Here is a 14245-nt window from a genome sequence, read left to right on the forward strand (position 1 = left end):
ATAATCCAGATAGGAAAGAGGTGACTTCAGTGTTTTCCATGAGTGTTTGTAAAATCTACTGAGAGTCAAAAACAACTGCAACACATGAGGCCTAGAATTTAAGTTGATTTCTCTACCTTTTACAGGAGTCGCATACGTCTATGAGGTGATGGTTTTCTCTACCTCATGCCTACGTCTCCTCCCAGTTTGGGACTCTTTTCTGTCCCTGTAAACAACACGGGTGCAGTCTTCTTGGGTGAGGTATGGACTCAAGGGTCCATCTTACTTCTCATGCTAGGCTGAAGACACCAGATTCCATCCCAAGCACCAGCCAAGAGAGTTGTATTCTAGCTGGGTCAGCAAGCCAGCCAGGGCTGCCAGGAAGGTGGCATGTGTCGTGGTTGCCCCTAAAAGGTCTAGGTGTAGAACCAGGCCAAAGCACGGGTGGCAGGTGGCAGGTGCAGCCTGCTTACCTGAAGGGAAAAATATGACTTGGGATGTCACATTTTACCTGACCCACCCACAGGTTTTTTTTTTTTTTTTTTTTTTTTTTTTTTTTTTTTTAATGGTTTAGTACCTTCCAGTCATTAGAAAAGTCCTTTAATATCATAATATAAATACATTTAGACTTAGTTGTGGATAAAGAGTACTTCCAAAAGCAGATTAGAATCCACTTTCTGTTGGGTTAAATTTGTAAAAATGTCGCTCAGTATGTCGTTAATTATTGCCAGTGAGTAGAAGTAGGTGACGGTTGCTGTCAGGGAGGAGGGTCTAAGATAGCAGCTGTGGGCTTGTGGGTGGCCAACAGGTTCCTTCCCTGTGCATGTACCTGCCCAGCAAGTAGAGTTCAGAGGACTGGCAAGAAATGACACACATCAGCATCAAATGTTTTGGGGACACAGGAAGGTGAGGAGATGGAGGGTTACTACGGGGGTGGGGGGGTTTGTATGCTTGCCGCTCAGCCTTTCCTCAGGAGGGGATAAGTACACGTGTGAAGGTGCTAATGGCTGAGTGAGGGCTCCACCTTCAGCTCCAGCCACTGGCAATGCTTCTGAGAAAGATTATACTTTTAGAATGTAGAATGGGGTTCTGGCCACCTTAAGCCTGTCTTAAAGAGTCAATAGGAGGACCCTGATGGATCCCAGGGAGGAGGCCCAAGCTACTCTGGAGGCAAGGAATCCTCCCAGAATCTCAATGGTTGGGTTGCACAGAGTTCAAAGGCTTTTCCGGCATCTGCCATGGGTTTCTTCTTCCTTCCCCAAGCCAGAGTGAAGAAAGCAGGGAGAAAAGTATATTGAGCCTAGGCGAACTTCAGGAGGACCATCAAGGGAGGAGAAGCTTCCACAGGGCCATTTTAGGGCCCTCAGAACCATGTCTGTAATGTAGAAATGTCACTCTTTTAGTAGCTGAGGCTGACAGCTCTCTCTGCCTCTGTGGTCACTACAGACTGGTGGGGTCACAATTCCGGAAAACACAGGAAATTTTTTTCCCAGGGCCTACCTGGCCTGTCCCCATCAAAGGTCGCTTTCTGGGAATACCCATAAAGAATATAGGAACCTATTAACCCTCCCAGAGCCCTGAAGGAGTTCCTTGGCTACAAGGGGACTTCCTGATCACAAATATCAGCCCTCACCCTCAGGCTTCAGGAGGCTGATGTGACTTGTAAATACTGTAATCTGCAGAGAGCCATGGCACAGCCAGCCAGAGACAGAGAGTCTGCAAGAGCAGCTTTCCCATCTGCTTTGCTTTTCCTGCTGTTTCCAGGACCACAGGCAAGCACGATCCTGTGCTACAGACACCTGCATCTTAATCCCAAAATTCCTTCTGGTCCTTTTCTGACACTGCCATACTTACAGTCTATAAGGCATCTTTCCCAGTCTGGCAGTGATCTCAACCACATGCAAGCATCTTAAACAATTCCCCTTTTCCAGACAAGTTAAAAATGATGCACCCACGGGTTTGTAGGCACTGCATGGATCTGCATGGAAAGGCGCTTGTTTTAAGCTGTGGGTATCAGGACAGTCACCCTGTGTTAATGATTCCTTACTCTCACCTCACACTGCCTTTGAGTTTAAGGGCACAGATCTCCCATTCTGAACACTGGAGGATGAAAACTATCATGTGCAATCATCTCTCTGCATCAGTGTCTCCAGAAGCCATTTCTGTGAGCTGCACATCCCAATCAATGTTGCCTAGCCCAGTTTCTCTCTGGCTGGCACCGTCATCGGCATTGAGCATCTGCCTCTGTCAGGGTGGGCATGTGTGCTCAGTGTACACACCTCTGCACAGCACTGGGGAAGGGAAGATGCAGAGCCTCCCAGGGCCTGGGATCCTGTAGACATCACTTCAGGGCTGAGTTTTATGAGTTCTCCTGGGTCCCACTATTAGTCACTCAATCACTAAGGTTAGAAATCTACTTTCTATTTTACAGCTCCCCCTTTTTCCTACGTTTAATCAACTCAGTCTGGGGTCCCTTGGTCCCAAGCCAACTGCTAGGGTGCCAGCCCCCAGCAGGGCCTGTCTCCCTTCTGCCTCTCACACAGTCTGCATGCAACTCATAGCGTTGTTTTCTCAAGCAGACCCTGGAGCTTCCCTAGCCCCAGAAGGGGAGATAGTGGCTTCAGCCAAGAGCCTTGTCTTACTCTTGCTGCTCCGCATGACCCTTCTCCACCCAGATGCAGCAGGCTGCACTCTACTCTTCCACCTACGCCTGGGAAACTGTCCCCTCGAGACTCACCCTCATCTCACCTGCTCTCACTCCACAGAGTGTTGCCAACATGCCAGTTTCCAGGACAGCCAAATATGTTCAACCACCAAAGTGCTTGAGCGCTGAGATGCACCCCAGACTCCCGAGTCTTCACGACTACTCACTCCACTTCAACTCTCAGTGCACAAGTCAGGTACACAGTGAGAACTTTATAAAAAGTCTGTAACAGGCTAGGCATGGTGGCACACACCTTTAAAACCAGTACTTGGGAGGCAGGGGCAGGTGGATCTGAGTTTGAGGCCAGCCTGGTCTACAGAGTGAGTCCTAGGACAGCCAGGGATACAGAGAAAACCCCTATTTTGAAAAACTAAAAAAGAAAAAGACAAAAAGGGCTGTTGACAAAACTAACTACATGGTCTTGCCTTTCCCTTCTAAATGCCATGGTTTAAAATTCAGCAGGTTTCTTTCCTGACATTTCTGAGCAGTGACCCCTTGTCAGGAGGGCTCCTGATGGGAAAGCATAGTCTTGTTTTCTTGCAGCAGGATGAGGACCCTTAGTGCAAAGGTGAACAGCTAAGGAACAAGTGGCTTTCTTTCCCTCAGTTTGGTGTCATTTAGTGCATAGATGAAGGAGAACATGGAGGTGAGGGGTAATAAGACCAGGAAGGCTTACAAAGCCCGTGAGACATGCCAGTTAGTAAGGTTCCGTCACCTTTGGTTTGATGTCTTTCTGACCACATATTTTGGCATCCCAGGCTGTCATGCCTCAGGGCAGATGAGAAGCAGAGACTCAGCTTCATGATGGATTGGCTTTCAGGGTTGTGTCTTATGAGGGAACAACCAGAGGAGCCAGGAGATGGAGGCTGATTCAAAAACAAGGCTCAGTGGGCCTCGGGAGGACTTTTAACTGTTGATGGTAGAGCCTGTTTTCTTAAGAGGGAAGCAAAGGTGGGGTCTTGGATGGATATACTCATTACTTCTGAAGATGCTCTGGGGCATTTATATCTGAATGTCCAGGCCAGTCAGTTGTCCTTTATCTCTGAAGTAAGAGGACTAGAATGGCCCCTCCACAAGGAAGCTAAGCATCTCAAAGGCTTACACCTCTGTATTCAAGCTGCTGCAGCCCAGTTTGCAGCTAATGTTGTCTGCAGCTGTAGATCCTGATAGACATGTGCTCTATGGCGTATGCCAGTACTGGTTGTGCACCCAGCTCCACCTGGGTATCGAGGGTGGCTCCATGGGGTGTCCCCTTATCATAGGTCCTGGTAGGAAGCTGTTATCCTCTGTATTCCCAAAGCACATGCCCTCAACAAAGAAGCCAATGACCTTCCCGACAAAGACAGGACATCTGGATCTGAGTTGAAGGTGACCCCAATTATCAGGAAAAGGGGGTCAACCTGGTATCTGGAGCACCATTCTGAGTGAATCCCTTCACAGGAACTGCCTCCTTGGCTGTTCTACAATGACCACGTGCCCCAGTTTTTCCAGGAATTCAAACACCGTCTCAGTAGATTTTAGAGGACTCAATTTAATTTTTTTCCCCAAACAATTCTGTTTCTTTTTTTAGTAAAGAAACTGTCTAGAGTGGAACTTAATGTATATGCCTTTATAAAACAGATGAGACCTGAAGAAAATGATTCACTGGGATCTGAGTTTTGGTTATGGAGAAGACAAGGCCAGGCTTTGGATAACATGGCAATTACAGCATCCATCTGGTCTGCCACACCAAACACTTCCACCTAAGCCTGTGGACCCTGGCAGTCTTAGTCTCCTGTTGAAATGCTCTCACTTGAGAACCTGTCTTTCAGAACGATAATCTATTGAAACTTTATCAAAAATATTTTTATAGTACAAAGACTATAAAAAAGAAAGACAAAAGCCCTTGGTAATCAGTAGAAGTGAAAGCAGGTAAGACCTTAGACGTCTGTCCTGGTCCAGCCTCAAGTACTCAAGCGAAGTGCGGGGGGCCTCACCCTTCCACCATATCCTTACAGGCTGTCAGCATGCAGGCTCTCTGAGGGTCTGCTTCAGGCACAGGGGCATCTGAGGGACCTTAGGATCTTGAGGGATGTTACAAGATACTGTGACAGAGGAGAAGCCACTCGTGTGAAGATGAAATGTATGTGCCTCAAACTTATGACCCATAGAGCCAATAAAAGTGTCAGGGTGGGAGCCTGTCCCCCTCTGCCTGTTATGTTGTCACTCACACAGCTGGACACTGCATTCTCCTAACAAAGGTCTGGACACCTTCCCAGCTCTAATGAGAGGCAGGCTGACTGTGGCACAAACTTCTGCAGAAAGGAGGTGTTTTGCTGATCCTGGTCCCACAAGTTCCTCATATGTTAACTTGATGTCATTCTGGATGTGTGGGAAGAGCACATATGCCCCCAGTGTCCACCATGCTGACCACCTCATCCTCTTCTGTAAGTCTGGCTGCCAGCACTCCAGTGTTTCTTCATGTTGGTGCTGAGGCTGGCAGGATGGCACTGGATTGAATGATCAAGATGGAGGAGGAGGAGCCCCCGTTTGGTGATCAATAGTAGGATGTTGGTTTGCACTTCCCAATAAAATATTCAAAACCATGTTGTTGTTGATGACTGTTAACCTTCTCCCCTGTGGTCATCCTGATAGGCTCCTGGTGCCACCTCCCCAAAGACAGCACAGACAGCGGGGACAGATGCCTCCCATGTCCAGTGCCTATGTAAATACTTGACATATCATGCTCGTCACAGATGCAGGAAAACAGTAAAGCAGATAACTGTCTGATCCTGTGACGGCAGACTCTGGGCCCCATGGCTTGTGTCCTCCCAGCTCTGGAGGACCACAGGAGGTTGGAGTCTTACAGGGGGAAGGGAAGATGAAGCTTTTCTTGAAGGACTCCCTATGGGAAGAGGCCTTTTACCAGAAAATACAGTAAGAGACATAAGACAAGGGGAAGTAGGTCGAGGAGCCATGATCCATACTCTGCATCAGTGAGACATTTTATCTGCAGGCTTTCCTGTGCATGTGAGGACCACAAAATGTATTTTACAAAACCCCCATGCCACCCTGACACAGAACAGCGTGCGACTATTTGGGGACACGGACACATTTGCAACAAACGCATCATTAACCCCTGGCCCCACCTCTTCTCTGGAAACAGCAAGGCTCCTGAGGTGCTCCGTGGTCAGCTCTGGGTGGTACCATGAGGCTCACCTGGGCAATAATGTTGCCCTCAAACTTCACCTTGGGGGGAACTCTGTAATTTAACCCTGAACCCCAACTTGTGCCCAGAGGTACTGCCATTCTTCCCAGATGGACGATGACAGAGGAATACAAAGTAAGAAAGGTGACCATAAATCAAATCTCAAAAGGAGAGACCCCCAATAGCCCATTTAAAAAAAAATCAGGTTTTGTTCTCATCATACATGTCCAAAGAAGGTTCAATTGTGGAGAATTCACTTTCATACACCAGGCTACGAGGTGACAGGGAATTCCGGTGAAAGACATGCCCACCTGAAAAAGGAACAAGAAAACAGACTTAGTATGGCCTTAGCCTGGGTCGGTAGGATCTTGGAGGAGGACAGTGATCATCTTTGAAACTTATCACTAGGAGGAAAATAAAGTATGGATTATGTTCCTAGGGGCTGGGGCTGGAATGCAGGGCCTCTGACATGCCAGGGGAGCTCCTCGCCTCTGAGCTGCCTCTGCCTTGTAAGCAAGATGGGCTTGATTTTCCTTTTTTTTTTTTTTTTTTTTTTTTTTTTGAGATAAGGTTTCATGTAGACAAGACTAGCCTTGAACTCTCTATAGCTGGCTTTGAACTTCTGACCTCCTGTTTCTTTATTTCCTCATTAAAAACATGTGTTACCTGGTTCATGAAATGCACAAACCCATGCTAGCACCCTGCCAACTAAGTCACACCCACAGCCCTTCGTATGTCATTTTAAGTTATATGCATTTTCAGGGCTGGAGAAACGGCTCAACAGCTAAGAGCACCTGCTGCTCCAGCAGAGGCCTGGAGTTCAATTCCTGTGACCCACATCAGGACTCACAACTGTCCCTAACTCCAATCCCAGGGGATCCAATGTCATCTTCTGATTTTCATGGGTGTTGCACACACATGGCACACATACATATATGCAAACACTCATACACATAAAACAAAGATAAATGTTTTTAAAAATCTTCCAAAATATGTATATTTCCTGAAGGCATCACTGTAACTCTTCAAACAACAGCTGCCTGATGCTTTTGAAAGGATTCCATGGATTAATCTGAAGACTTCTTAGACACAATCATATGAGGAACTCCAGCAGCTAGGAAACCCTGGGGATTCTGGGTGATGTGTTCTGAGGATCTGATAACACATTGAAAATTTTGTACTGAAGAAGTGCTTTTGGTCAAGTCTGGTGATTTGAGTTTGATCCCTGGGACTCGCATGGTGGAACCAGAAAACTAACTCCTGCAAGCTGTCCTCAGAACTCTCTATGTGTGGTGCAGCAGGTATGGACCTGAAAACATAGACTAAGTCAAATTTAATAAAATAATTTTTAAAATTAAAGTTTTAATTTAGGACTCAATAGGCAAAGTGCTTCAGAGCCCAAGGGCCCTAGCCCCACATCTATGATAACATAAAAAGCTGAGTGTAATCCCAGGTCTGGGAAGGCACACTCCCCAGACCAGCAGACCCAGGGGCTCCCTGTCAGATAGTCTAGCCTAAGAATAGAGCTCCAGGTCAAAACAAGGTGACTAAGAAATGACTAAGGAACAATGCCTTCACTGACCTTTGTCCTCCTCATACACTCTCCTACACATCTGGCCACACAAGCATGCACACACTCTAAACAAATGAAAAAGTCTTAAATTATATGAAAGTTATACCTTCACATGGTTTGGTTAATCACTAATGGAATCTGAGGTGTTTTTTTGTGGGGGATAGTATATCTTTATGTAGTGAAACTATGCTGGCCTTGAACTTGCAATCATCTTTACTTTTTTTTTTTTAACTAATTTTTTTGGTTTTGTTTGTTCAAGCCAGGGTTTCTCTGTGTAGCCCTGGCTGTCTTGGAACTCACTCTGTAGACCAGGCTGACCTCGAACTCAGAAATCCGCCTGCCTCTGCCTCCCAAGTGCTGGGATTAAAGGTGTGTGCCACCACCAGTGACTTTAAAATTAATTTTATTTTATGCATATGTGTGTTTGCCTTCATGATCCCCAGGAACTGGAGGAGTTACACACAGTTGTGAGCTATCATGTGAATACTTGGAATTGAAGTGGGTCCTGTAGGAAGAGCAGCAAATTCTCCTAACCACCGAGTCACCTTTCCTGCTACTACAGTCCTCTTGCCTCCATTTCCCAAGCGCTGGGATTCCAGGCCTGGGTGCCAACTGTTCTCATGTGGGACCCCTCCCACTCTGCCTCAGTGGCTGAACACAGACCTACACAACCAGCTGACACCACGTGTTCTAAAGGTCACAGTCTCCAACTTCAGAGAGTGTACAATTTTTAGTGACTCTTGTAAAATTTACGCTTTAAATAACATACTTAATTTTTTTCACTTTTAAAATTTATTTGTGCCAGGTGGTGGTGACACACACCTTTAATCCTAGCATGCATAAGAAAGATCCCAGGCAGATCTCTGAGTTCAGGGCCAGCCTGGTCTACAGAACAAGTTCCAGGACAGTCAGGGATACATAGAGAGACTCTGTCTTAAAAACAAACAAATTTTATTTTTGTGGGCATTGGGTGTGGTGACTGCATGTCATTCAGCTTGCGTGGAGGTCAGAAGATAGCTTTCAGGAGTAGATTCCACCTTGTGTGCCCCGGGAATTGAAAGCCAGGTTGTCAGGCTTGGTGGCAGGTGCCTTTACCTCTAAGTCATCTTGCCAAAATGTCCTGGAATCCTTTAGCTATCCCTTCCCCTCTTACCAGCCTACTCCTATGATCATGGAAACAGGTTATCTTGTATCTTTCTAGAATGTTGAATCATTGAAAGCTCTGTGTGAATATATGATTTCTTGTCTCCTGGGTTAAATGCCTAGGGGTGGAATGCCTAGGGAGATCCATGCTTAACTTTTCAAGGGGTTCTCAGGTTGTTTTTACGCACAGTGCCCATGCTGCTTTCTAGCCCTTTGGGCACTGTACAAGAATGCCAGTGCCTCTCACCAACCTGTGTCAGCCTTTTAAATCTTAGTCCTTCTAGAGAGTAAGTGGTATCTTCTTTAAGTGTTTTCTTGCCATTCTTCTCTCTAATCCTCCTTCCCTCCCTCTCTTTCTATCCCTCCTCCCCTCCCTTTCTTTGAGACAGTGTCTCAGTAGCACAGGCTGGCCTGGAACTTGCTGTGTAACTAAGGATAACCTTCAACTCCTGATTCTCTTGCCTATACCTCCAAAATGCTGGGATCACAGGTGTGCACCACCCCACCCAGCTCTCCTCTTAGTTTTTAAGATTCTATTTTCTTCTTCTTTTTAAAAAGTTTCTTTCTAGATTTTTAATTTTTAAAAGATTTACTTATTATATATACAGCATTGTGCCTGCAATGTATACCTGCAGGCCAGAAGAGAGCACCAGATCCCATTATAGATGGTTATAAGCCACATGTGGTTGCTGGGAATTGAACTCAGGACCTCTGGAAGAGCAGTGCTCTTAACCTCTGAGCCATCTCTCCAGCCCAAGATTATATTTTCACTTCTTGTGTATGAGTGTTTTGCCTGCATGCATATGTGTGTGTGTGTTGTGCATTTATGTGCCTGGTACCTACGAAGATCGGACCAAGGCACTGGATCCCCTGGAATTGTAGTTACAGATAGTTGTGAGTTGCCATGTGGGAGCTGTAAATTGAAGCTAGGTCCTCTGCAGGAGCAGCAAGTTCTCTTAACTGCAGTGCCATCTTTCTAGTCCCTCTCCAGGCAGCTTTGATTTGCTCTTTGCTGGTGATTACTAATACCAGGCATTCTACCATGCTTGTGCCGACAATTCTATTTCTTTTTTGGGGGTGAGTGCTGGGGCTTGATCCCAGGGCCCTGTGCACACTAGACCAGAGATCCACTGTGGAGCTGCTCCTCAGATCTCCTTCTTTTTGACAGGGAGATCTATGTTGCCCTGGATAGCCTGGAATCTGCTACATAGACCAGGCTGGTCCCAGACTCACAGAGATCTGCCTGCTTCTGCCTCGAGTGCTGGCATGAGCCACATGCTTTTGTTTTTTGATACATACATACATACATATATATATATATACATATATATGCATACATATACATATTATATATATGTGTGTGTGTATACACACACACACACACACACACACACACACACACACACATTTAAGATCCAAGCCCTTTGTCAGAGATGTTTTGAAAATACTTTTCCAAGAGAAGCTTTTCATTTTAATAAGATGAATTTTGAAGAACAAGCTCCAAATTTTGGTGAAATCCAATTTATTGACTTTTCCCCCTTTCTTAGCCTGTACTTTTTGAGTCAGATTAAGGAAATCTTCACCAATTCCAAGGTTATTGAGATTCTTCTCCTATGATGTCATCGAGAAAGACATCAAACATCTTATAATGTTTGAATTGGCAGGAATTACGGTTGAAGTTCCATTTTATGCACACATCCATCCTAGTGTCATAACTGAGATGCCTCAGCAACTAAGAGAATAGCGGTTCATCAACCACCTGCACCTCCAGCCTCAGGAGATCTGGTGCCCTCTTTTGGCCTCTTTGGGCCCTGCAGGCACATGGTACAGGGGCATAGATGCAAGCAAACTACTCATACACATAGAACAATTTACAAAATTATTGTGTTTTAAAAACTAGACTAAATTCAAAGATACTTACTGACTGTACAAAGTGGCCCTCTTACAGTCAGGTCCCAGACAGAAAATGAGTTGTTTTCTGACAACTGAATCTTGGTTTCCAGTCCAACCTGTATAATCTAGCAGTGTTAAGCAGTACAGCATGTTTTAAAGTGGTAAATATAAATGCTTTCTGTTCTTCAAGAAGAGCTAAAGCCATCAGAAGCTGGGATGAGCTAATGTTTTCGGTTAGGGTCAGCTGACAGCATTTGACCTTCCCCCTCCCACCCCCCACCCCCGGCTGGTCAGAACGGGACTCAGTGGTAGAGCACAAGGCTATTATGCTGAGGTCCTGGGTTCAAACCTTAGCACCTGAGAGTAGAAACTAAGAATGCCCACATTTAGTTGACTAATCTACATCTGTTAACTGGTGTCATTGAAAACACACCACACCACACACACACACACACACACACACACACACACACACACACACACTTTTCAGAGAGAGGCATGAGGCTGCTTTTGCCAAGGAAGTAAAGAGTATTTGTGAACCCTTTCTTGATTTTGATGCTGTTGTTATTGGCTACATGATATTATTAAGAAATGTACAAATCTATGAATCCCCACAGATGGCATACCCCTGACCTAAGAAGCTGAATGCTACCAGTGCCCTGCAAGCCCCAGTGCCCTGCAAGCCCCTCTTGGGACTCTCTAGCATGGTTGCCTATTTCTTCTCTTTGGGGAAAGCCATGTCCAGACTCTTCCTTGAACCTGGACCTTCCCACCTCAGCTCTGAGCACTGAGGTTACAGAGACACCTTGCTAGCCCTGGCTGGCAGTCTTTATTCTCAGTGAGTCTTTAGTGATGAATATATATTTCAGGAATCTTTTCCTAACATAGTAAATTCTGATAATTTTCTAGTTGTGGTATGGATCAACTTGTCTATCACATCACCTGGTTTGTCAGGTTTTTTTTTTTTTTTTTTTTTTTTTTTTTTTTTTTTTTTTTACAGTTTTATTCATTTATCTTTTTGAGACAGGCTCTTTCTACTTAGACCGGACTATTCTGGAACTTTACTATGTAGACCATACTAGCCTCAAACTTAAAGAGATCTATCTATCTGCCTCTGCTTCCTGAATGCTGATATAAAGCCATTTACTACCACACCTGGCTTGGTGCGTGCATGTGTGTGTGTGTGTGTGTGTGTATCACATTACAGATGGTTGTGAGTCACCATGTGGTTGCTAGGAATTGAACTCAGGACCTCTGGAAGGGCAGTCAGTGCTCTTAACCTCTGAGCCATCTCTACTGCTCTCAGTTTGTGCTTTTTCTTGTTGTTGTTAAAGTTAAGATTAATTCTTTGCTTCTTTGCCAAACCCCAAAGTTTTAAAGATATTCAATTTTACCTTCCAAAAGCTTTGTTGTTTATTTAGTCTTTTACATTTGGGCCTAAATTTTCAAGTATGGCAGGAATTTTGACTTTTTCACCTGTGCAGACATAGCGCCATCCTGCACAGGCCCTCCTGCCTCTTGTTGCAAAGCATCCCTGGATGCAGTGTTCGGGAGTTAACACTGTGAAGCTCTTGGTCTGTCCTTGAGTCAGTACACTGCATGGGCTTAACTGCTCTTGGTTTATGCAGTCTCTGTAAGTCCTCTGCTTATCTTCTGGAATTTGGCAAGTTTGTCAAATTATACCTCTCCACACTTGCCTCCTAGAATCTTACAAAACCTTCAGGGACCTGCAGATTAGTATGAGACAATACTAAGTTTGTCCATCATCCAACTTGTGACAATTCTTCTATTAGATCACCTTGAATGTCTCGGCTGTGCACAGTAGCTCTCTGCATAGAAGCCCTGAGTCTCTTTCAGATTTATTCCTTCATAGGCTGTCTACTTGATACTCTTGTAAGCAGTATCTTTTTGAAAATTTCATTTTTAACTGTTTATTGTTGGTGTATTATTTTAAAAAGACAGGAGCCTGCTGACTGGGTCCAGGGCTGCTGGGTCAGATGGCCCTCCTCCCTCAGCCTGTGTAGCTGGTTCATGCTACTGGGCCTGGCTTGGTACCACAATGTGTGACTGATTCTGCTAAATTTGCTTATTCATTTTAAGAGCTGGTTTGTAGGCTCTGAGGATTTTCTCCTTAAGTTATCTGTGAACAGTGGTAGTTTTAGTTCTTATTTTTTTTTATTGGATATTTTATTTACATTTCAGATGCCATCCCCTTTCCCCATTTCCCCTCCCTAGAAAACCCCTATCCCATGCCCCCTTAGTTTTTTTTTTTTTTTTTTTTTTTTGTTATTTTGTCTTTTTTCCAGAGCTGAGGACCAAACCCAGGGCCTTGCGCTTGCTAGGCAAGCGTTCTACCCCTGAGACAAATCCCCAACCCCTAGTTCTTATTTTTTACTTACACCTTTCATCTCTTTTTCTTGCCTTGCTGTAGTAGCTAACACTCCTGACAGGGTGGTAGGAGACTCACAGTAGGTGTACTTCCTTACACTTGGGAAGGAGCATGATTGCAGCATCATGCTTGTGGCCATTTAAAAATGCATTACAGTCAAGATCTGGCATCTGTGACAGACATTGTCTTAGTAAATTGCCATGTGCTATGTAAGCTCAGGGAAAAGCTGGCTCTGGAGGCGGGGCTGCTACATACCCCACCCCCTCGTCCAGCACAAAGCATAAGACTCAGTTACAGTTTATCCCATGATGCAAGAGCGCCAGAGGTGGGAAGAAATGACTAAAAGTCTCATGCAAGAGAGGACACTTTGCCTGGGACCCTCTTCACTGGCCAGTCACTATGGTGACAGTGAAGTGTCAGATCTAACACTTTACCATCTTTCTGATGTACACTGTTTGCTTCTTTCCTTCAATCCTGCTGTATATTCAGTACATTCACTTGGAATGGAAGTCATGGCTTTGTGGGTCATTCTCTTTATGAAACAGCTTGGAATTTTAGCGGATTTTTTTCTCCTATAATTATTAAGATAAAAACACAACTTTCCACTCCCCCTGCTCCCATCAATGAGTTCAAACATACTCATTTTCAAAGAAACAAAACCAAAGAAGGCCAGGGCCAGGTACGCAGTACATGGCTGTAATCCCAGCACTTGGGAGGCCAAGACAGGGGTGGCCTAAATTCAAAGCAAGCTTGGGGTAACAACAGAACCTGTCTCAGAAGAAACACACAGACACACACTCAGACACACATGCAGTCTCACACACTGACACACACACACTCAGACAAACACATGTACAGACAGACATCGACACACGTATGTACGCACGTGTGCACATGCACAGATATAGACACACACCAACAAACTCTTAGGTTTCCTGCTTGCATGTCATCACAACTCTTTCCCCTAGTATTTTGTTTAAAACCCCTGTATCTTTGGAGCTGGAATGGCTACTCTTTCAGAGGACCTGGGTTTAATTTCCCACCCATATGGCAGCTCATAACCACCTGGAACTTTAGTTCTAGGGGACCACCTGATGCCTTCTCCTGTCCTCTTGGTACCAGGCATGCAGGAAACACACACACACACACACACACACACACACACACACACACACAGAGAGAGAGAGAGAGAGAGAGAGAGAGAGAGAGAGAGAGAGAGAGAATAAAAACAAAATCAAATATTCACATCTGTATTTGCAAAATAACCTCTATCTCCCCTTTCTTTCCCTTTCAACTGTGGTTAACTGGTACTGATGCTATGTGGATCACAGAAATACTTGGTAAGTTTCCCTCTTTCCTACTCTTTCTTGTTACAAA

General features: G+C 45.0%; 1 protein-coding gene across 1 annotated transcript in view; it reads right to left on the reverse strand.

The window, feature by feature from the left end:
* Positions 1-543: 543 nt before the first annotated feature.
* Rnf130 (ring finger protein 130) overlaps positions 544-14245 on the reverse strand; it is a 104380-nt gene continuing 90678 nt past the window's right edge. The window contains exon 8 of the mRNA XM_034505625.2: positions 544-6181. Coding sequence (XP_034361516.1) covers positions 6072-6181 — 110 coding nt within the window. The 3' untranslated portion in view covers positions 544-6071. The remainder of the gene's footprint in view (positions 6182-14245) is intronic.

The sequence above is a fragment of the Arvicanthis niloticus genome, chromosome 6, assembly GCF_011762505.2.
Source record: "Arvicanthis niloticus isolate mArvNil1 chromosome 6, mArvNil1.pat.X, whole genome shotgun sequence".
NCBI lineage: Eukaryota > Metazoa > Chordata > Mammalia > Rodentia > Muridae > Arvicanthis > Arvicanthis niloticus.